The sequence below is a fragment of the Rhododendron vialii genome, chromosome 9a (assembly GCF_030253575.1).
Source record: "Rhododendron vialii isolate Sample 1 chromosome 9a, ASM3025357v1".
NCBI lineage: Eukaryota > Viridiplantae > Streptophyta > Magnoliopsida > Ericales > Ericaceae > Rhododendron > Rhododendron vialii.
In genome coordinates, this window is record NC_080565.1 from 26,659,670 (window position 1) to 26,680,990 (window position 21,321).

Here is a 21,321-nt window from a genome sequence, read left to right on the forward strand (position 1 = left end):
GAAAGGACTTGATTTGAGCAGTTTTTGTTTGTATTTTATCAAACGGTTCAAAATTATAACTACTCAAATCAAGCCATTCCTGATCATTTTTTTTTTGCTGATTTCTCACTAATATCTTTAAAATCACGTTCTAAACACATTGAGCGGCTCGGATCATCGAAATTTGATCGAAAAATAGGAGAAAAAGGAACGTCTACATTTTATTTAATATGAGGACGCCTATATATATATGTCAGCTGACATTTAATAGTACAATTCATCTGCCATCGCCTTATATTTTTCGAGACTTGAGAATTAATTTTTGTATTCTAATATTGTTATCACTATTTAATGTTTTTTGTCAATTAACAGATCTCGGATATCAAAATTCTAGCTCCATTCTCGGTCCCACTCCGGTGAATGCATGTGATTGGTCGGTCACTCTGACAAACAAAGCTGCACCTAAAGACACCATATCAATACCATGACCGCAGTTTACGGAGGAACATTACTACCAAATTAGCGCTAACTAACTGAATTTAATGAAGTCCCAATAAAACATCATGCTGATCTTTTTCCACCCAGATATAATAGTGGTGCTACCTCACTATTCTGTTTCATCGCTCCTCTCACCGCAACGTTCAATTTCATAATCCGTTTCGGTAATTTGTAGTCCGGAGAAGACTCTTTCAAGGCCTGAAAGAGTCAACTCCAGATCGTCTAAAAGTGGACTGTGAAATTGAGAACAATAGAGGAAGCAGTAAAATAGAGCGGTGTGGATAGAGTTTATGATAGGGGGAATTGCATTTCAGTGGAGAGTGGGGCAAAAAATGCCCAACTCATAGACCATGTTTTTGGAATTGTTCAGTCATGGGAAGGAAAACAATAATTCTAAGACATGGAATTGAAGACAAAAATATCCCTCCCTTCTGTTATGAATCAGGGGCAATTTAGGTTCATTCACAGGGCAATTTAGATTTATACACGGGGCAACTTATAGGGCAACTTAGGTTTATACACGAGGCAACTTAAAGGGCAACTTAGGTTCATACATGGGGCAATTTAGATTCATACACGGGGCAACTTAGAGAGTAACTTAGGCTCATACACGGGACAACTTAGAGGGCAACTTAGATTCATACATAAGGCAATTTAGATTCATACACGAGGCAACTTAGAGGGCAACTTAGGCTCATACACGGGGCAACTTAGATTCATACACAAGGCAATTTAGATTCATACACGGAGCAACTTAGAGGGTAACTTAGGCTCATACACGAGGCAACTTAGAGGACAACTTAGGTTCATACACGGAGCAACTTAGGTTCATACATGGGGCAATTTAGATTCATATACGAGACAACTTAGGCTCATACACAGGACAACTTAGAGGGCAACTTATGCTCATACATGGAGCAAACTGCTTGCGCCCCCGCCCAACCGCGCGCGCACACACACACACATATTTTAATTTCCTTCTTTATTTAATTACTTTTATTTTATTTATTTAATTTCTATAAATACACCCTATCTATATTAAAAAATATAATTCAAAAATTAAGTGTTTCAATTTTCAATTCAGTTGAACTGAGGCAAGATTGTATTTTTTTTGATCATTTTATTCTAAATGGTCATAATGAATTTTTTGCTGTAAGACCTTTCAACAAACATCCTAAGACTCATTATTTAATTTCAAGGCTGTCTTAGGATGTCCATTGAAAGACGTTTGAGTTAAAAATTTATTACGACCATTTTAGATGAAATGATCAGAAAAACAATATCTTTGCACCGGCTCAAACGGATTGAAAATTGAAACACTTATTTTTTAACTATATTTTTTAATATGTATATAGGAAAAAAAGGAAAAAAATAGTTGGATTTATTAGAGGCAATACTTACATCTCATGCTTGGAGTGTTGATTCGTGTGCTAAAAATGTTATTTCTGGAGGCTATAAAAGGAGAACTTTGTGTTTCAACTATATTTTTTAACTAAAAAATTGAAATACATAATTTTTAACTATATTTTTAATATATAAATGGTGTAAAAAAAATAAAATTTTCAAATTTCAATCCGTTTGAACCGGTACAAGGATATTGTTTTTCTGACCATTTCATCCAAAATGGTCGTAGTAAATTTTTGGCTCTAAGGCCTTTCAACGAACACCCTAAGATTCTTTATTTAATTTTAAAGTTTTCTTAGGGTGCACATTGAAAGGCGTTAGAGCGAAAAATTTATTACGACCATTTAGGATGAAATGATCAGAAAAATAATATCTTTGCACCGGTTCAAACAGATTGAAAATTGAAACACTTATTTTTGTAACTATATTTTTTAATCTGTAAAGGACAAAAAAAGGGAAAAAAAACAGTCGGATAGAAAGAGAGAAAAGGAAATAAAGAGAAAAAAGAAAAAGAAAAAAAAAGATTCAAACTGGAAAGAAAGAAAAAGAAATAAAGAGAAAAAAAAGAAAAAAAATTTATATAGGAAAGAAAGAAAATGAAATAAAGAGAAAAAAAAAAACCAGGCAAATTGGAAGGGGGGGGGGGGTTTTCTAAATGTGGAAATGGGGTTGTGGGGTCGGGGGTGGGGTGTCCGGAAAAAAAAGCACAAAGTAAGAAATTAATTTTTAGGATTTCAAATATGTGTGGATATATTAGTCCTTTTACATAGTCATTTCATGCATTGGGAATTACTTTTCTCATTTTCATATTTAGATGAATTTTTAAAAAAGTGGTCCATGAGTTGGGCATTTTTTGCCCCTCTCTCCACTGAAATGTAATTCCCCCTCTTATGATAATACTAACGTTTTCTTGTTCTCATTCACGTGGTACAAAATCCCAAAAAAGGGCTTGTAAACTTCGCCTGAATTACAGTATCTTTTGTCGGGAATTATCACTTTTACTCCTTGTATTTAAGTAAAATTAACTTACATGCTCTCTCAACTTCAAGATAGACACTTGAATCCTTGAATTAAGGGTGGAAGTGAGGATCAAAGTATCTGTAGTACCCTTGCTAAACTATAATCAGCGAGGATGAAAGTATCTGTAGTACCTTGCCAAACTAGACTCGACAACTAAATCCCAATGTGACATGTATCGATATTCAGTTGTCAAACGACAACCAAATCCTAACATCATCAAAACTCGGAGCCACATCTCCTCTATTGATTCCCAGTGAAGTTCAAAGTACATGATTTTAAAGTGATTTTGCCCCTTACACTTTATGTTTAGGACATACTCGAAGTCTCGAATTATATTCCACACTTTTATCTAGAAATGGAAAGTGGTCCAAGAAGGGTGCCATTTTGAACACGCAGTAAATCTCCAGGACTCATTGGTATAAGTTGAATACTTCAGGGCCCCTTTCAAAATATGCGGGATAGCTCCACAGTTTAAGATTTATCTTAAATTGTGGAGAAAAACAGAGGAAAACAATTTTTTTCCCTTTTAATCTAGTTCAAGATTTGTTAAAAAAATTTACCTATTATTTACCTAAACCATTTTTTTTTTATCTGAAGAAAAAAAAAATTAACCGCTATTTTTTTTGGGAATTGATTTTCACACTCATCTTTTTTACATTCACTCTTTTTTTGTCTTTTAGCAAAAAAAAATGCATACATTTTCAATACTAAAAATCAAAAAAGGGAGTGTAGTTATAAATAAATAAATAAAAGGAAATGTGAAAATCGATTTTTTTTTTCAATGCAAACCAATTTTTTTTTTTTTTTGGGTATTCCCAAACGAATCTAGTAGAAGCTAATTTTAACTAATTCAGCAATTACTAAGGGGAGAGGGAGAGAGAGAGAGAGAGAGAGAGAGAGTAAACGATGCTAGCTCAGCCAGCTTTGCTTCAGTCATCCATTAACGGTGGGTCATTCAATGCACCCACTTTTTTCGTTTCGTTTCCTCAATCACATCTTCATGTCACTCTCTCTCTATACGTATACATCGTATACATCTAAACTCCACTTCTTTTTCCTTGTCTATATAAATGCATGAATGTGCCAAGCCCTACAGAAGAACATAGTGGAAAATGTTGACGGGACTAATAACAAAAATTCATCTCGTCGGCTACTCTCAGTCGACATATTTTGTTGTATTTATATAAAATCTTGGCATGGAATCCCTTAATTTGCGCTTTGTGCAATGAGAAGATATAAAGAGGGAAACCCAGATGAAGATCTGCGTCGTCTCCCAGTTCTTTCTCTTCCTTTCTGTATCTTTTTTCAGCTCCATTTTAGCTGCAAGACCCACAGATTCTGTCAAGTTCATCTTAGGTTTGTTACAATTCAATTACATTTTTCGTTCCTTTATTTATCTTTGTGTATTTGTCAATCCAATCCGTGCAGTTTTCTTTTTGTATCTGATGTGTGCTTTACATGTATTCCTGAAACAAGATGATTTTTTTTTTGCTTACCAGAAAAGAAAAAGGATTTTTTTTTTTTTCTGTTGTGGAAATTGAGTCGGGCTGTCCAAGATTTGGGATGACGTGATAGGTTTTGTTTCTGGGTTTTTTCTTTTTTGTGCTTTAAATGTATATTCTTGAAATGATGGAAATGTTTTTCTTGGTTATTTCTGCTGTGAAAAACTGAGCTGGGTGTTCAAGATTCGGAGAGGTTGTAATGGGTTTGCATTTTTTATTCGCTTTGTTAGTGGTTTACAGGTATTCTCGAAATGGGGGAATCTTTTTTCATTGGTTGCTTTTCTGTTGTCAAAATTGAGCTGGGTGTTCAAGATTTTGTGATGTAAATGATGGGTTTTGTTTATCTGTTTTGGTTTGTGGTAGGAGAGGAGAGTTTGGGGCCATTGAAACACGGGGCTTTGAGCGGGGCTGCTCAAGCGCCGGGGCCTGCCAACGAGGTGCCATTGAGCACGCTTGTGTTGGCGGAGAGTAGGACGAAGAGGCCGGATATTCTTCATGGGTTTAGGCGGTATCGAGGTGGATGGGATTTTGCCAACAAGCATTACTGGGCTGTAAGTAAATTTGCCTTGCTTTTGTTGTGGGATAGTGTTTCTGTTTTGTTGATTGTTATGATAAAAATGGACTCTTGTTTTGGAGAAACTTGCTGGGGTTGTATGGCCTAGCCTGTGTTTCCTGTAACTCAATTGCTGGATGGAAATGAAAATTTTCTTGAAAAAGTTTGGCACATGGATAGGAACATGTTTAGTTTAGATTGCAATTGCGATTTGACATTTTTCCAATTTCTCTCCACTGTATTTTCTAAAAGGGGATTGGCAAAAAAAAGAGTTTGTGTAGCTGACTCCCAACTGATAGCGACATAAGACCTGCTTTGGTTTGGTTGGTTGGTTTATAATTGTATTGTCTTAGAAAAGGTCCATGAGAACAAGATGACAAGGTCTTTTTCTTGTTCTCGCCCAAGTTCAGGTTTTAAAAATCTGAATTCTGCACTAAGAAGCTTGGCTGTAGTGTATTTTAGGTCGTCACCCATAGGGAACAATTTTCAACTACTTGTGCTCAGGAAAAACCTACTCATTGTGGAAGTTTGAATTGGTCTTGGTTGTGATTCTTGTGAATATTGTATAAACTTTAGGCATTATGTCCAATAAAGCTGATCAAGTTTTTGTGGAATACGCCAATATGAGGAAGCTAGAGATATATCTTTTGAAACTTTGAATGCCATAGCCTCATGTAGAAGCACATGCATACACAAGCAAACATTCGCCCTGATGTTGCCTAAATTGCACATCTTCCTTAGAGTGGGGTACCTTGAAGTACATCTTTCACTGTAAGGGGGCTCAGAGAAGCTGTTAGTGGACTGGGTGGTTGATTGCTTCTATTTGTATTACTTCAAAACAATATGTAACACAAGTCGGTGTATGCTAAGAATTTTGGAGTTGCTGTCTAAAAACACAAGTGAGTGAAGAAATTACGTTATGGTGATGAATATGATTGTGTAGATGGAATCAAAATGAAATTAATATATTTCCTTACATTATCTTCCTTATAGCCAAGTCATGCATTGTTTTCTAAAGAACAACGACGAAAAATTGCAAAATGAACAGCAAAAGCATTCACTTCGCCAATGATTCTGACCATTGTATTCTGTCGTAGAATCTGACGATTTTTTCTTTCTCTATGATTCATTTTAGTATTACTAATCATGCATATACCAATGCTAGTGGATTATCTTTCCTTGAATTTATCTAGGTAGTCAACACATGGCAGTGCTCGTTACGAAAAAACAAACGAAAGGCATTTTATCTATCATTCTGACCACTTTATCTATAGTCGGTTGGATTTACAGGTGCTTTTGGTTTTATTCTCGCTGTGCTCTGGTTTGTTTCTTTCGGCTTGGCTCTGGTTGTACATCATTGCTGTGGATGGAGAATAAAAGTCAAAGGCAAAGAATCACACTTGTCACAAAGGATATGTCTGATCCTGCTTCTTGTCTTCACATGTGCTGCAGCGTAATTATCTAACTCCAAACTCCTGGCTTGTTATGATCATCATTTCAAGCTTTATAACTGTATCTACTATAGTGCTTGAACAATGTTTAACGTTAGAATTCCTCTCTTTTTGTGTGATTATTTTTGTGAAGTGGACATTGCGTTAAGTACAAAACTACATTGATGTGCATCCCCTGTATTTGAGGTTATGCATGCTCTCTCATGTTGTCTGCATGTGGGCTTGCTCCGTGTGTGTGTACATGTGGACACATAAAGTATATGCATAAAATACCAAGATCTTTTTGATATTTCTTGAAAAAGCAACTCATTTTGCTCATATAGCTTGGTTCGTAAATGAACCAAGTTCATGGATTGGAAAACTTGTAAGCTTGTTGTGTCCTCAGTCCCTACCTTTTTAGTTTTCTTTGCCTTTTAAATTTTGAAAGAATGGGATTTGAGCTGTATTAACAAGTCATGGTATAAGCTTTACCATGTTTTGGCATTTAGTGAGGTATGTCGCGCGAGAGGTGTTGTGCGGTCAAGTGAATTTGCTATAACCTATTTCATGCAAATTTTGGACTTCACCTGATTAATGTTTGAGTCGTAATCGCTGAAGCAAACACATACTTAAAGCTTAATCATTAATGTTGTGTGTTTTTCTCAAACAAACTGTCAGTGTGAGTATAGGAATCTCTCTCTGAATGATGTCTCTTTTGCAACTTCTGTCATCTAGGAACATTTTTTTCTTTGGAAGTAGTTCCAAGTGCGAGTGTCGCTTACAAACATGATTCAACTCAACTTTTAAAAGCCATGTTCCAAGTATTTACAGCCAAAATGAATCATGAATCGTTATTCTTTTCTAGCTGATGAAGGGAGACCAACCACTGATCCCAAAACTGGCAGCTAGTTGTAGGAGGAAAATCAATCTTTTGATGGGTGTATACCTAGGATGCTCCTGCATTGTGATAGCACAGGCCATAGTTTGAGATTTTCAATTAAACCAAAAGTCGTTATGTTTTTTTAACTACATCAACCAGGCTTTTCAGTTTGTCCAAATCCTAGTAACTTCTTTAATCTGGTTCATACAAATTATTATTATTATTTTTTTGGCTATGTGATTACTTGTCATGGTTGTGCACTTGTGCATGAGCAAACCAATTTTAACGCTTCCTTCTTTGTCCGTAAGGATGCTCCCTGTAATGCTGTGGCCTTTAACAATGACATTCATTTCCATCTCTCTCTCAGTTCTCTTTCTTTTTGGCCTTTCATTTTTTAAGTAGCAAGATTAGATGTTGTATGCAAATTTATTGTTGTGCTGTTTGAGATGCCAATTTCTACAAATCTCAAAAATCTAATTGGTGGCTGGGAAAAAGTTTTTTCCTGTGTTTCTTTAACTTCTCGGGTTAAATTTTACAAAGACTGATTTTGCTGGTAATTGTGAAACACGGAGTTAGAAAATAGTAACCCACCCTTTCGATTGGAATTTCAATTGCACTCAAATTCCTGAACTTATGTCCCATCTTATCTTTCTTGGTTTCTAGCTAACAAATCTTTTGTTGTTCATAACTCAGGACCGGATGTATTCTTCTGTCTGTCGGACAAGATGAATTCCATGGTGAATCGATGCATACTCTGAAGTATGTGGTGAATCAGTCGGACTTCACCGTGCAAACACTAAGAAATGTCACAGAGTATCTGTTGCTGGCAAAAACTATCAATGTGGCTCAGGTTTTCCTGCCTTCAGATGTCAAAGAGGAAATTGACAAGTTAAATGAAGACTTAAATACCGCAGCAGATATGCTGAGCCAGAAAACAAGTCAAAATTCTGGGAAAATACAGAGAGTCTTCAATGCAATGTATAAGTTCATGTACTTAATATTGTCATGAAACTTACCTTTTGTTTGACCTCACAATGATGACACGAAAAGAACTTTCATTGCAGACGATCGTCATTGATCACTGTTGCTGCATTGATGCTTCTTCTCTCTCTTGTTGGTCTTTGTATGTATCTTTTCAAGATCCCATTGACCATTTTATGGGTGCCAATTTTGCTTTTGACTCTTTTTAGCTATTCCCTACTTACATGTTTTACTCTGTTTTGTTGCAGTTCTATCCATTCTTGGTCACAAACATGCAATTCACATGTAAGATTTCTCTTGGTTCTAAATTCTATCACATCCCCGTCATACTGTTGATGTTCTCTGAAAGAAAATAGTGGGATATTTCTCAATAGTTCTAGTCTGATTCAACCTCATACTGATGCAGATTTCTCATTAGTGGATGGTTACTTGTGGCAGTCACATTCGTTCTTTGTGGAGGATTTGTAATACTCAACAAGTAAGATATTGGAGTTAGTACATTCACTATGCTTTCACATATTCCTTCTTTGATAGCAATTTGTGTAGAAGTTCAAAAAAATAGAAAGAGAATAGGGACAAATTTTCCCCAACTTCCAACACCTGCAATTATTTCCAAGATTTTATTGCAATGGGGTGAAGATATGCTTTGTTCCAAACGTTTATGGTTATTCTGCCAAATGGTTCCTTTTCAGGTGTGGTACTTTCATTAAGACAACAGAACTGTTTCGGTTTACCAATCTAGACTTACCTTCTTCTTGATCCAATTTATTTGTCGCTCATGTAATTTTTATTTCATTTTACGGAACTCCCACGTTCATGACTTACATTGCAATACAACTTGCTTTTGGTTTTCCTTCTTGTTTTAGCTTCTTGAACTTTCAAAAAGAAACGAGATGCTTAATGGGTAAGCTAAGCTAACTCCATTTACTGACAGGAGGTATTCTAATGTGTTTCAGTGCCATTTCCGACACTTGTATGGCTATGGGAGAGTGGGTAGATAATTCTCATGCAGAGACTGCTCTTAGCAATATCCTTCCATGTGTTGACCAAAGAACCACGAACCAGACCCTCACTCAGAGTAAACAAGTCGTCACTGATATTGTAAATATCGTCAACCAATTCATATACACCATCGCAGATACAAATCCGTCTCCTCAGGCAAATTATCCTAGTTACTACAATCAATCTGGGCCATCGATGCCACCTCTTTGTTATCCATATGACGGTCAGCTGCAAGTTCGCCAGTGTACTTCCTTCGAGGTGTCTATGGAAAATGCATCTCTGGTATGTGGTGTTCTATTGTTGCTTTGTTTCTTCTTTAGTTATTGTTTTTCTAGACGAAGCTCCAAATTAAGGATGATCATGAGCAAAGCTAATGCAATCATTTTGGCTCTTCTCTGCTTAACTGAGCCTGCCCTAGCTCTAGGGCTTGTATGCTACATTGAGTTACATTCACCCAGACAAAATGTGGAAACTCTTGCTACGTGCAAACTGACCAATATTAAAGAGATGTTCTTTTGCTGTCCTTTAGCTGCATCTTCATCTTGACTTGCATCATGCTGGCTCTGTAGTCTTGAATTATTTCAGTACCTGCAGCAAGGTGGTTGCTTAGTCTCACGTTAATTGTGAATTTGAAATCGACTGATCTAACATCTCATTTAGAACGACGGACAAATAAATGATTATCTTATTTTGAAGCTTGCCCGAGAGATCTGTGTAACCTTTTAAATATAAACTGTTGCGTGTATTTGACAGGTTTGGCAGAATTTTACTTGCACAGTGTCAGCATCTGGGTTATGCACCAGTGTGGGAAGGGTGACCCCAGACATGTATGGGCAGTTGGTGGCGGCCGTCAATATAAGTGTCGCTCTTCAGTGGTATGCTCCACCATTACTCAGTCTCCAGGACTGCAATTTTGTGCGCGACACTTTTCGGAACATCACTTCAAATTACTGTCCTCCCCTCGAGCATGATCTCCAAACGGTAAATGCCGGTCTCGCCCTCATCTCGGTTGGAGTAATGCTTTGTCTTGCGCTCTGGTTACTTTATGCAAACCGCCCCCAAAGGGAGGAAGTGTTTGCGAAGCTGTCATTTAAAATAAAGAACACTTGCAGAAATATCAACAGCAACGCTGATGTTTTATCTACAAGCACAACTCCAAGGAGTGGAGCTTAGAGTGTACTATATATAGAGTATTTATACATGCAATAAAGGAATGTTTTTTTGATAAGTTACATGCAAGAAAGGAATGTTGGGATGTAGAATTAAGGGTAGTTGTATGATCCGCCGTCGGGGCCAAAGAAATTAAGGTGGGGCAAAGCGCCATTTTGAGTTTTTGGGCGCCGGCGTGTGGTTGCCTTTGTAACGTAAGGTTGTAGCTCGGCTGGCTTTCTTGCCGCCTTAACTTTTGAAATTGTTTTGGTTATTGGAATTTACTAGTAGGTTTGTAGTTTCTATGTTGCGGCATATGTTCCATTGACTCAGACACCAGCATCGGGTGCGAGTCTACATTAGACCTTGCTAAATTAGAATCTTTATGAATCTTATGATCCTGGGGCATGGTCTCAGACAGTACAAATGTTTCTTTCTAGCCAAAAGTGAAAAATGTGAATAGTTGAGGATCTCAATATTTAGAGATTGGGTACTAATGCTGGGTACTGAGTGGTTTACTGTGAAAATTCGTAAAATTTTTACACGTAGGCGTAAATGGTTTCAAGAGGAATTCAGACGATATGCTACTATGATCATTGCGTGCAAATTGCATTTGATTCCCGACGAATAACACATTGGTCGATGAATCATGACTTCTCCAACTGGTTAAAGAAACGCAATGTGCAGAGAGCATTTTCTGACATTGCTGCAGCCAATGTTGCACTTTTTTTTCTAATGAACGTCTCCCAGAAGACGATATCATTACAAGTCTGACAAAAATGAACAGACGTTTTTATCATGGCAAGAGGGAAAAAAACCCCTCGAAGGGAGGAAAAGCGGCCAATGCTGCACGTAAAACAATCACTTGATCATCATATCATGGTAACCTTACTACAGTCTCTCTCTTTTCTTCTACTGTTGGAGAAAACTAAGGAGGCCCGTTCCATCTCAACTCCTTGGCTTTGTTTTGGTACCTTTGATGTTTAGATCAGTCCCTTTGCTTATGCAGAAGACCTTTTTGGAAATGTAAGACCCTTCTCGAAAAGTTTATCCTCGGAAAAATTTGCAATTATTTTCAAGAATACATTCATAAGTTCACTTCGTTTCCCTTTTGACATTGGATGACACAGCTTATTCATGGAGCCTTGGCTGCTATTCCTAGTAGTATGTCTTGATTTCTAGCAATGTATTTGTATCTCTCAGTGTTTCTGTTGTATGTCCGGAAATGTAGCTGAGCTTGATGTATAAAATCCATATACACATATGTAAAACAACCATATATACATATTACACATATAATACAGAGAGAGAGAGAGAGAGAGAGAGAGAGAGAGAGAGAGAGAGAGAGAGACCTTGATCTGCCTTTCTATGAAAAATGCACTATGCATGCTGGTAACCATGCAAATCAAACTACTGTAGTATGCTCACTTAAGTGTTTAGGCTATGCTCACAAACTCATCCAATACCCAGAAAACCGAAAAATGAAAATGGAAAGAGAGAAAGAACCGATGATAAGAAAAACTCAAGGCCGTCGTTGGACCATATGAATCCAAATATAGGGTCATCAAACTGTACATTCAATTAGATATATTCGGAAGAAAAGGCCGAGGGTGTCGAAGAAGACCTCAATCAGACTATTTGGTACAAGGCTTTTTGTGTCTATGTTCCTATCCAGCTCTCCTGAATTCACCTGTTTGTGTTCCTTAAACTGATGGCCATGTGAATATTCTGTCCCTTAAAACACAACCTCAATTCCAGCTTCTCCTCGGCCTGAAACGGTAGCGGGAGAAAAACATATAAGAAAATTTCCCCTTCTTCCATCTCATTTCAATTCTTTTTCTACAAAAATCTCCCTCCATTCTATTTTTCTTCCCCCGTAAATCTTGTTTTTTTTTTGCTTTCAGAACACTATTTTGAAACAGCTTACACTATTGAGATGATTATATGTTCTTAAAATAGTGTGGTTGGTGAAAATACTTCCTATTCTTCTGCCGCGAGCGCCAAAAGCAAGCAAGTGCTCCAAATGCACAGCTGGCCACGGCGATTGCCAATGCAGCCCCGACAGGCACCACAAGTGCATTCGTAGAGACTGTCAGATCATCAGCGACAGCCTTGTCGGTCCCACCATCCTCGAGCCCCTTGCCCTTGTACACAGTCACAAGCATCTTTCCATAGTAGCTACCCAAAAACTTGAAAACCTCATCGTGGTCCCAATCAATCTGACTAGTACCATTACGTTCCTGGCTTTTGGAGAGAGAACAATAGGGGCAAAGCTGTTTCGAAGGCCATATCATCTTCGGGAACTTTGGATCATCTGTTTCGAGAGATGTTTCTTCTTTCATTAATCTCTCGTTGACTTTGTTATGTGCACTCCACAACCAGAGGACAAAGTCACGGGTTTTGTTGAAAGGAGTAGAAACACTGACAAGGAGAGATTTTGTTTGAGTCAGATGACATGAGCTTCAAGAACTACAAGGATTTTCAGCAGGCTTTTTTTTTTTTATACCTTGAACACATGTCATGAAAGTGTTGGCGGCACTCCTCACAGATGAAGAAACTGTGAATAAATTCACAACTAGCTGAAAATGCCATCTGGCTCTCCCCGTCTTCAACTCTCACAGAGAGTGAATGCAATAGAACCCATAAACCACAGCTGCAATAGGAACAAAAACTACTAGGTTAGTTGAAACTTCTAAGCCAAAACTAGAAGTTTTTTTCTGTGAATCTAAGGCTTTTGCTTGCCAGAAATTTTTTTGTAGCCAAGCCATATCAAAAAGTAACAACTGAAGATCCAAATAATGCAAGCTTTTATTAAGTTTTTAGTCAGTAGAAAAATTGCATTCAAAGAACTTCTCTTTAGAGCTGTAGTTGTAAGAAGTAGGCAATCGTGTCAATAGTATTAAAGCCATATCAAACATCAAGCCTCACCAACTACAGTGCCAACTATGCTTAAACAGTACCAATTTGGAGGCACAAAATGAGATGTGCCACATTCTCTATAATCACATAAGCAGCAAATACTTAAGTACACTGAAAGCTATAGCAAGAGTTAGGATCAGGCTCAGGCTTAGTCTGGTACTTGATTCCCGTTGCACATCATCCTATGCTTATGATACCGACCAGATTCATGACAACACATCCATGACAAACTAATTTCGGTTTGAAACCATTACCTTGAAGTGTACTTGCTCAACAGCTCAGAAGTAGACCACATAGTTTTCTAAAATACGAAAACTTATAAATGAATCATTGCTTTTGCAGAAACAGAAGCTAGGAACCTTCTACTGCTTATGTCACCACCGTTCCCATCACTAGTACACCACTGCAACCATCACTGCCACCACCATCACAACAGTTTTCACTGCTGTTGCCAGGAGAACTCACATTATCATTGCCAAGAGGGAAGAAATCACCCACCTTTGACACTGAAACAACCATTATACTTCTCTCACAACCACTTCCATCCATCCACCCAATTCTCACTAGCTTCGCCACGGCTGCCACATGCTATAGCCCACATTTGATTATCTTTTTCTTTGGTACCAACTTTTTTAATGTATTCATAAGCATTTTGTTCTACAATAGAAACAACACACTGTCGTACAAGCTTCTCAATTGATCTCCCAAATTCTACACTAAATGTCTTCCTCTTTCATATCAATTTGTTTATGCATCCATAAAATTGTTTTCAAAGGAAAAAGCCAAAAAGCAACTACACAGTGCATAGTGCATACAAGCTTCTTATTGAACCCTTTGAAAATCTGAACCAAATGCTGCCATTGCCCTTTGTTATTTATAATGATGCTACCCACTCACAGACAGCTATTATGGCCTAATTACAAGTCAGATTTTCTCAGCTTCAGGGCCCGAAAGGTTTTAACGGTATTTTAGTCCAAAAATAACCACTATTCAAGACAACTCAATTCCCTTAACTGTGTTGTCTATATGGTATTTTTGGTTATCTTTAGTGGAAACAAGTAGTATTTTGATGTCTATTTGGAAACAAAAAAAACAAGTCGTGAACTTAACTACTTAAGTAAGCAACAATTGCTAAACTTCTGGTGGTTATCTCCTGGAGTAATTTCAAGTCCAAGCAACTTCAAAAAAGAGCCCACTCCACTTTCAGTGCACAGTATAAAAAATAAAAAATTGCTTCTCCTCCACAGAAACTTCATACATAAAGACTCACTTGGATATTAAATACATCTAACTAATTTGCTTCTCCCGGAAGATATTTCATAGGAAGGACTTATTGGCATTCGCATTCGCTAGAAAATCCACCTGATTAGAAAGACACACAAAGTGATACTAAAATGCATAACAGGAGCAACGTTAATTTCTTGTTTCAATGAGTGAAGTTTGTCAATCAGTATAATCCTATCCTTCACCTTAAACTTCTTGCAGATATGCACAATTATCGACTGTGTTGGCCATCCAATAATGGAAAATATACACCAATGTCATGCTCTTGACCTAAAATTTCAAGCAGATATACGATGAATCGCTTTGTTGATCAAAAGTTAATCCTAAGCTAGTTTACTACATGTGGAAAATAATATTGCAACGATGATGGTGGTTGATATACATTGTTATTCAGACTTGTTATTTCAGGGAATATCTTATTCAAAGAATATAATCTATTAATATCCTGGAGAAACCAATAAAATGGAGAGCTGACATTGTCAAAGTCAATAGTGAAAAGATAATTAACTGATGTATCAGAAACAAGAATACAACATTACCTAAATCCCCTTGTATCATTCCTGCTGCCTCGACAAAACATCTAAAAGAAAATCCATAGAAAAGGGATACAATGAGACACCATTAGTTTTATCAGATAGTCTACAGAATTGAAATATACAATGACCAAAGCTTAATCTATACTTGATAAAAAAGGGAAAAACCAAGTCATGAGAGCCCAACAGTTGTACCCGACTGAAAAGTGAGTTGGTAGGGTGCAGCGTATCCACTTTAGAAACCTAATAGAGGTAGAATATAGCCTCTGTATCTGCTGTTCAGCCATTGTTTTGACTAAAGAAAGTGGTTTTTGTTGTTGCCTAGATTGTCAATTTGATTTTATTTCAGAGTTGGGGTAATTTTGTTTTCCTTATGCATAATCTCTTATAATATTTCAAAAAAAAAAAAAAAAATCTCTTATAATTTGAGAGTGACGTAATTTGATATTTTGTAATTTGCTAGATACAGGTTGTAAGGTGACCCAGGGGTTGCATTCAGGGTCAAATATCATTATTTCGGGCGTATATGTTGTCGAGAAGAAGTGGTGAATCTGGTACGTAGTCGTAATAGAATTACGAGTAGCACATAAGTCTAGAATCTTCTAAGTATTTTCTCATACTAATCCAAATGCAACAAAAGGAATCAAATTTCATGTCTGCTAATTCAAGAGATTTTACGAAACAAAAATATCAAAGATAGCTACTCAAGTACAGTTTAAGCAAAGGAAGGCTTTATCACTACTTTGAACAAAATTTTCACTGGTTACCAACCCAATATCCACGAGGAACTTCTTTCCCACAAATCTGTAAATTTCCTAGTGCGCCCTTCCCATTAGCGATGATGGTTTCCTGTTTTTTGTCTGCCAACATATCTGATGGGTACAACTCGTCAAAGTTGACAAGGAACTCTGCGCTTCCCTTCCGACACCTATATGAATCCCGAGTCAGTTAATGACAAAGCTACACTTGCGGAAAGTAAAACCTGACCTCAACGACTCTCGGTACTAACCTTCTAGATGGATGATGAGCCACAAGAAGTTGAAGAAATTTTATGAGTGATGCCCGAGTCTCCGAATTGATCATCTGCACAATTCTTTATTTCAACTATCTCAAAGCCGTAACATAATCACATGAAGAGCAACATATTCTCAAGCCCAAACGAAACCAAATTTACCTTGTGCTCTGAGATGATGTCAAAGGCAGTTGATGTTGCTTCCTCAACATCGTATACAGCGCGTACAATCTTCCATAAATCAGCATGACGAAAATAACTCCAAGATTTAGGAAACATAATAATTTTTTTAAGAAACACCGAAAGAAAAACTGTGAGTAATGCTTTTGAAGGACCTGTCCAGGGTCTGACACATTTGATTGGAGATGCTCATTTTCAAACTTCTCATCCTCCAAGCCATATGAGCTGCAAAGTCAAATGAAAGATCAAAACCTAACAAAGGGAGGAAAAAATAAAAGCTCCAAATGTAACAATTCTGGAAATCATGCATGACCAATACATGTACAACAAAATAACAAAGGTGTTACATGCCTTCCTAATTGCTTGTTTATCCAATTAAGCAAGCGATCAGCTGTCCGCCCGTCGTCAATGCCAAGTATCTCATTTTTGTCTAGTTTAGGTTTTGAACCAGCAGAGACAAATTTAGAAGGAGCGCCCCAAAAAAGCATAGGATAATGACCCACGGAGAACCTATCACAAAGATCAGTATTTATCTGCGCTGCCCAACAATGAAGAGAAAAGGGAGTTATTACTGAGATGTATATGATGAGAAAAGGGATGGGTTCCAAAGTACACTTAAAAACACAGGAGAAAAGAATTACAGCAGAGAGAAACGGAATAGTAAATTGATTCAAAGTTTAAAGCTTTGATGAAAAACTTCTACTAAATCATCCTCCATGTGCAATTGCAGGTGCTTTAATTTAGGGTTAAAATAACCTCTTTAGTCAAATTTCTTCGTTTCATAATTGTAAGTCATTGTACGTATAGAATTGCACTAGGCTAACAGGCAACAAATATGTACACAATAATTCTTCAGTGGATTTGCACTCATAAAAACTTGGGTGAAGCTTTTGAAATTGGGAAAATGACGGCTCAGGACGTGTTTTGATAATTAATACCCGCCAAGGACATGCTAAGAACATTTGTTAATGCTGAAAATGTCCTTGGCAGGTATTAATTATCAAAACACGTCCTGAGCCGTCATTTTCCCTTTGAAATTTGGTTTGATGTGTCATGCAACCTTATGGTAGTGGAGTTTTATGTCCATCTTAGTAGCAGGATCCTTCTAAAATAGGTGCAGACGGGAGCTCGAATCGGCACTCCCAAGATGGGAGCATAACGGGAGCTCGCTCTTAACTAAGATGGGAGGTTATCGGGCCGTTAAGGTAGTTATTCTCTTACTTTTAAAGGAGTTATGCCATCGTGGAAATAAGAATATGAAAATCATATTAGTCAAGAAGTTTTGCAAATTGAGAATATATGTAACTTCCAATAATTACACTTTAAGATCGGAAAAACTTTCAGTAAGTATCACTTTTCATTTAATGGTTAAGTATTTAAAGAAATCTTATATACATATTTTTATATTATCTATATAAGCTCCTAAGGCACTCCCTACCTTAGGAGCTTCTAGGTGCCTCCGCTTCCCCGCACCCGCTCCCACTTCCGCTCCCGCACCTGCTTTGTGCTAGTAAGTGTCAGATTCTTAGCTTATTTTTCTTCTTTCGTTATCTGTCTCCCCCCAAGTTTGAAGCAAATTTTTTTGGTACAACCTACTGGTTTTCATACAAACTCATATCTTATACAGATAATACAAAAGATTTCTTTTAGACCGTTTTCGATCATAACAATACTATCTCTACAGCTTTCATTTGAAGACCACAAGTGGACCAAACTTGTGTTCTTTTCAGCCAAAAAAGAAGCTGACGACAAAATTTAATTATATGAATTCCACTTCACATTTTTATGGACAACACACAATAACAAAAGTGGGCTTCCATTGAACAATGTCTGTCCCGCATTTAAAGCCTAGCTCCGCTACTGCTCATAACAACCCAGTTTTCACCTCAAAACCATACCTAACCATGTCCAATAATCAACCTTTTCTCCTGCCCCTTTGGACATCGTGCGCACGTGTAACCCTCAAAAGCTTTGCCGTCCAGAGAATTAAAGAACCTATTATTAAACAAATAATTTCAATTTCGACACCTTTTGAGATGGAAAACCTTTGAACCTTCATTTTTTTCTAACTAATGGACCCCTGACACCAGCACCAATAGTGCACAAGCTCAACCCTCCTAATGTCATAGTTAGATGCCCAAACGCTAGCTTTAGATATCTTTGCATTTTATTTCTATTGAAAGCTATTTAATAATCTGACAAAAGCTATTTAATATTCTGACAGTCCTTATCAATGCCATAGGGTGAACAACTAATAAGTAATTTACATGACCACACCAGCATACCATTGCCTCAGCAGGAAGTATCAAGAAAGCATAGCAACTATACCTTTGATGCACAGTCTACTCTTGTCATCAATATGATCCCTGGATGAACTGCTTTAGGTCCATTGAAAAGCCTCGCTACCTTTTCATAATGTGGCTGCAAGTTGAAACTCACAAGTCATAAGCCATTAGAAATCCAAAACCGGTAAATTTAAGATTCTTAACACATCATTCAGCATAGAGGATACCTTATAATTTCTGCAAGCAGGGCACCTGTAAGATCAACAGAAGCATGTAAAGAACTCATGTTCTAGTATTCTAAGAACAGTAACAGAAAGTTCAAGCATCTTCGTACTTGCATGCCAGCAGTATCCAAATTGTTTCTTCATTTCACAAGAAGTACATAGATGGGACCACGAAAAACAAATAATTAAATTGTGCGATTTTTTGCCCAAAAATGAAGTCGGCGATCTAAGTTGGATAAGATTGGTTGGCCTTCTTGGCTACAGGGTCGAAGTTTTTCCATGACGGCATCAAGGCCATTAGTGTATACATAAAGAGGCTGTCATAGTTTTTCTTTTCTTTTTTCTATGACGGCTTGACCTGGCGGTGTAAAACTGAAACTTTACCAAGTGGTTGTCCAAGTATACCTACTATGGGCTTCCAAAAGAAGGGACATGGGTCTGATGCAACTAGTAGCATATGTCACAATCATCAAGAAGTTTCTATGGATTATAGGAAGTGATAATGCCGTTATGAGGCATTATCAGTGAATAATAACGTCATTGCTCTCGTATTTAGACCATGACGCAACTAAAGGAGATTAAGAATGCGCTGGATCCCCAACTCATTTTTCCAGTCAGAGTCTCAGACCATTGGCACTTTTATACCACAGGCCAATGCAGAAAACATGCGAGGAAGTTAACAAGTTGCAACTTACTAAACACAGATTACTAATGGCTCTAAAAAGAGAATGAAGTGTTCACTCCAGTTCTCATGTTTGAGATCACAAATATCATCATTCATCACCAATGTGAAGGGAAAAGGAAAATATTACCTTAGCTTTCTAGTTATACAACAATATACTTATGACTTATGAGCAAGCTGGTACTTTCTAACTCAGTTCTTCATGTAGAACAAGTGGTCTCAACACATGATTAAATACGATACTGTCCCTCCACTCATACTGAACAGAATATAAAGCCTCCAAAAAATATCCCTATTGTGGATGGCTGAAAATTACTTAGTATTTGCTTAAAGAATGCACTTGATCATTCTTTGACGTAAAAATATAATAAGATTCAGTGTTCATAATTACAAAAAAGCTTCAGTTGAGAAATATTGTATCTTCTTCTTTTAGATGTTTTTGAAGCTTCACCACATTGGTCAACATCATACCAGGTAATACCATACCAAGGCAATGGTTCTAGTATATAACTTGTAGAGTTGTCCAAGGAACTGAAACATTGATCCTAAGAGTTTGAAAACCTTCCAAATAATCAAATAATTGTATCTTATGCATGCACGAAAAGAAATTTCGGAAGCAAAATAATTAACATTCTTAATCAGATTTGTAACTAACCCCACACAAATAAAGGACAGTGCCAACGCAACAAAAACAAAACACCATTGACTAACTCACTGGCCACTGCCCTATATATCCAAGATCCCAATTTCCAGTTGACATGCAAGCATCTTGAATCTTATCAAGCATTTATCAAAAATTTCTAAAGGAGACATGAACTGTATAACTGAAACTTCAAAACCTAGACTGCCCACAACAAAATTCATATTGCCTGTGACTTTCAACATTGAGTTTTGACCTTTATCGTGATGGTATTGACTGTTTAATCGGACCTATTAAAAATCTTTCACGTCACAGATTGTAGTCATTCAAGAATCTATCTATCTCTCTCTCAATAAACCACGTCTTTCCTTGTGCACACCAAAGGCGGACCGAACAACAACTTAAATACACGCTACTATTAGGACACCAAGCTCATAGGCGTACCATAAAAGTTTAAAACCTTTCTACAAAACATGGCTCATTTCTCAACCTTCACCTGCCCTAAAAAAGAATAAATACTTGAGCCGCTACTGTCCAAACAGAGCCTAACAGTTACACTATAGTACGGTAGCACAGCAATCCAGATCGAAGTTAAAATTACGAATTTCACCGCTACAGATAACTGAAAAAATTCTAACTGACCAGTGAGCGAAGAATTCAACAATGGCGTAGGTGGCCGGGGTGTCCCTGAGGACGGCATCGAAATTCGTGGCGTTCAAATCTACGGCGAAATCCGGCTGGTTTCCGGTTTTTTCGACGACGACGGCCCTGAGGACCGAGCGAGATCCGATTGAAGCTGATGACGCGGATAGAGCTTCGAGGCTTAAAAGGAACAGGGACAGTGGTATAAGAATGGAAGACATGGACGTGTACAGGGAGATCGGGAGTAGAGAGAGAGAGAGAGAGAGAGAGAGAAGAAGGGGGGAAGAGAGAGAAAGTAGGAGGAGAGAGGAAAGCGGGAGGCCGGAATCTTTGATTTCTGGATTCTTGTTTGTATGTATTGACTTGTCACGGTAACGGTGCGGTAACTACAGGTACCGACCCTGTCGGTACCGAAATCGTAGGGCCGGCCGTGCCGGGCCGTTTCCGGCCACAGAACGACCGATCCGAGCCGTCCAAAAATTCTATAAAAAAAAAACGAGGGGGCCTTTGTGAGAATCAACG

General features: G+C 37.5%; 2 protein-coding genes and 1 long non-coding RNA gene across 5 annotated transcripts; 1 reads left to right on the top strand and 2 right to left on the bottom strand.

Annotated features, from left to right (window-relative positions):
* Positions 1-3,908: 3,908 nt before the first annotated feature.
* Positions 3,909-10,703, top strand: LOC131302065 (uncharacterized). Of its 2 annotated transcripts, XM_058328647.1 has the most exons (9): positions 3,909-4,257; positions 4,767-4,954; positions 6,231-6,409; positions 7,960-8,244; positions 8,331-8,389; positions 8,496-8,532; positions 8,654-8,725; positions 9,204-9,531; positions 10,003-10,703. In XM_058328647.1, the coding sequence occupies exons 1-9, from the start codon at positions 4,155-4,157 to the stop codon at positions 10,420-10,422; spliced, it is 1,671 nt and encodes a 556-aa protein (XP_058184630.1). In that variant the 5' UTR covers positions 3,909-4,154; the 3' UTR covers positions 10,423-10,703. The 2 variants fall into 2 exon arrangements, with proteins under 2 accessions (XP_058184630.1, XP_058184631.1); XM_058328648.1 differs by lacking the exon at positions 3,909-4,257 and having other exon boundaries at positions 6,247-6,409.
* A 1,207-nt stretch (positions 10,704-11,910) lies between these two features.
* LOC131302067 (sulfhydryl oxidase 2-like) lies at positions 11,911-21,126 on the bottom strand. Of its 2 annotated transcripts, XM_058328650.1 has the most exons (12): positions 20,800-21,126; positions 18,839-18,863; positions 18,655-18,747; positions 16,678-16,859; positions 16,482-16,551; positions 16,309-16,377; positions 16,144-16,217; positions 15,906-16,062; positions 15,141-15,181; positions 12,905-13,051; positions 12,376-12,819; positions 11,911-12,168 (listed from the first exon to the last, which is right to left on the bottom strand). In XM_058328650.1, exons 1-12 carry the CDS (start codon positions 21,018-21,020, stop codon positions 12,147-12,149), a joined length of 1,545 nt encoding a protein of 514 aa, XP_058184633.1. In that variant the 5' UTR covers positions 21,021-21,126; the 3' UTR covers positions 11,911-12,146. The 2 variants fall into 2 exon arrangements, with proteins under 2 accessions (XP_058184633.1, XP_058184632.1); XM_058328649.1 differs by lacking the exon at positions 11,911-12,168 and having other exon boundaries at positions 12,282-12,819.
* On the bottom strand, positions 19,945-20,793 carry LOC131302068 (uncharacterized). The gene is made up of 2 exons (XR_009191589.1): positions 20,626-20,793; positions 19,945-20,505 (listed from the first exon to the last, which is right to left on the bottom strand). It is a non-coding gene; the product is annotated as an uncharacterized LOC131302068 (long non-coding RNA).
* Positions 21,127-21,321: the final 195 nt, after the last annotated feature.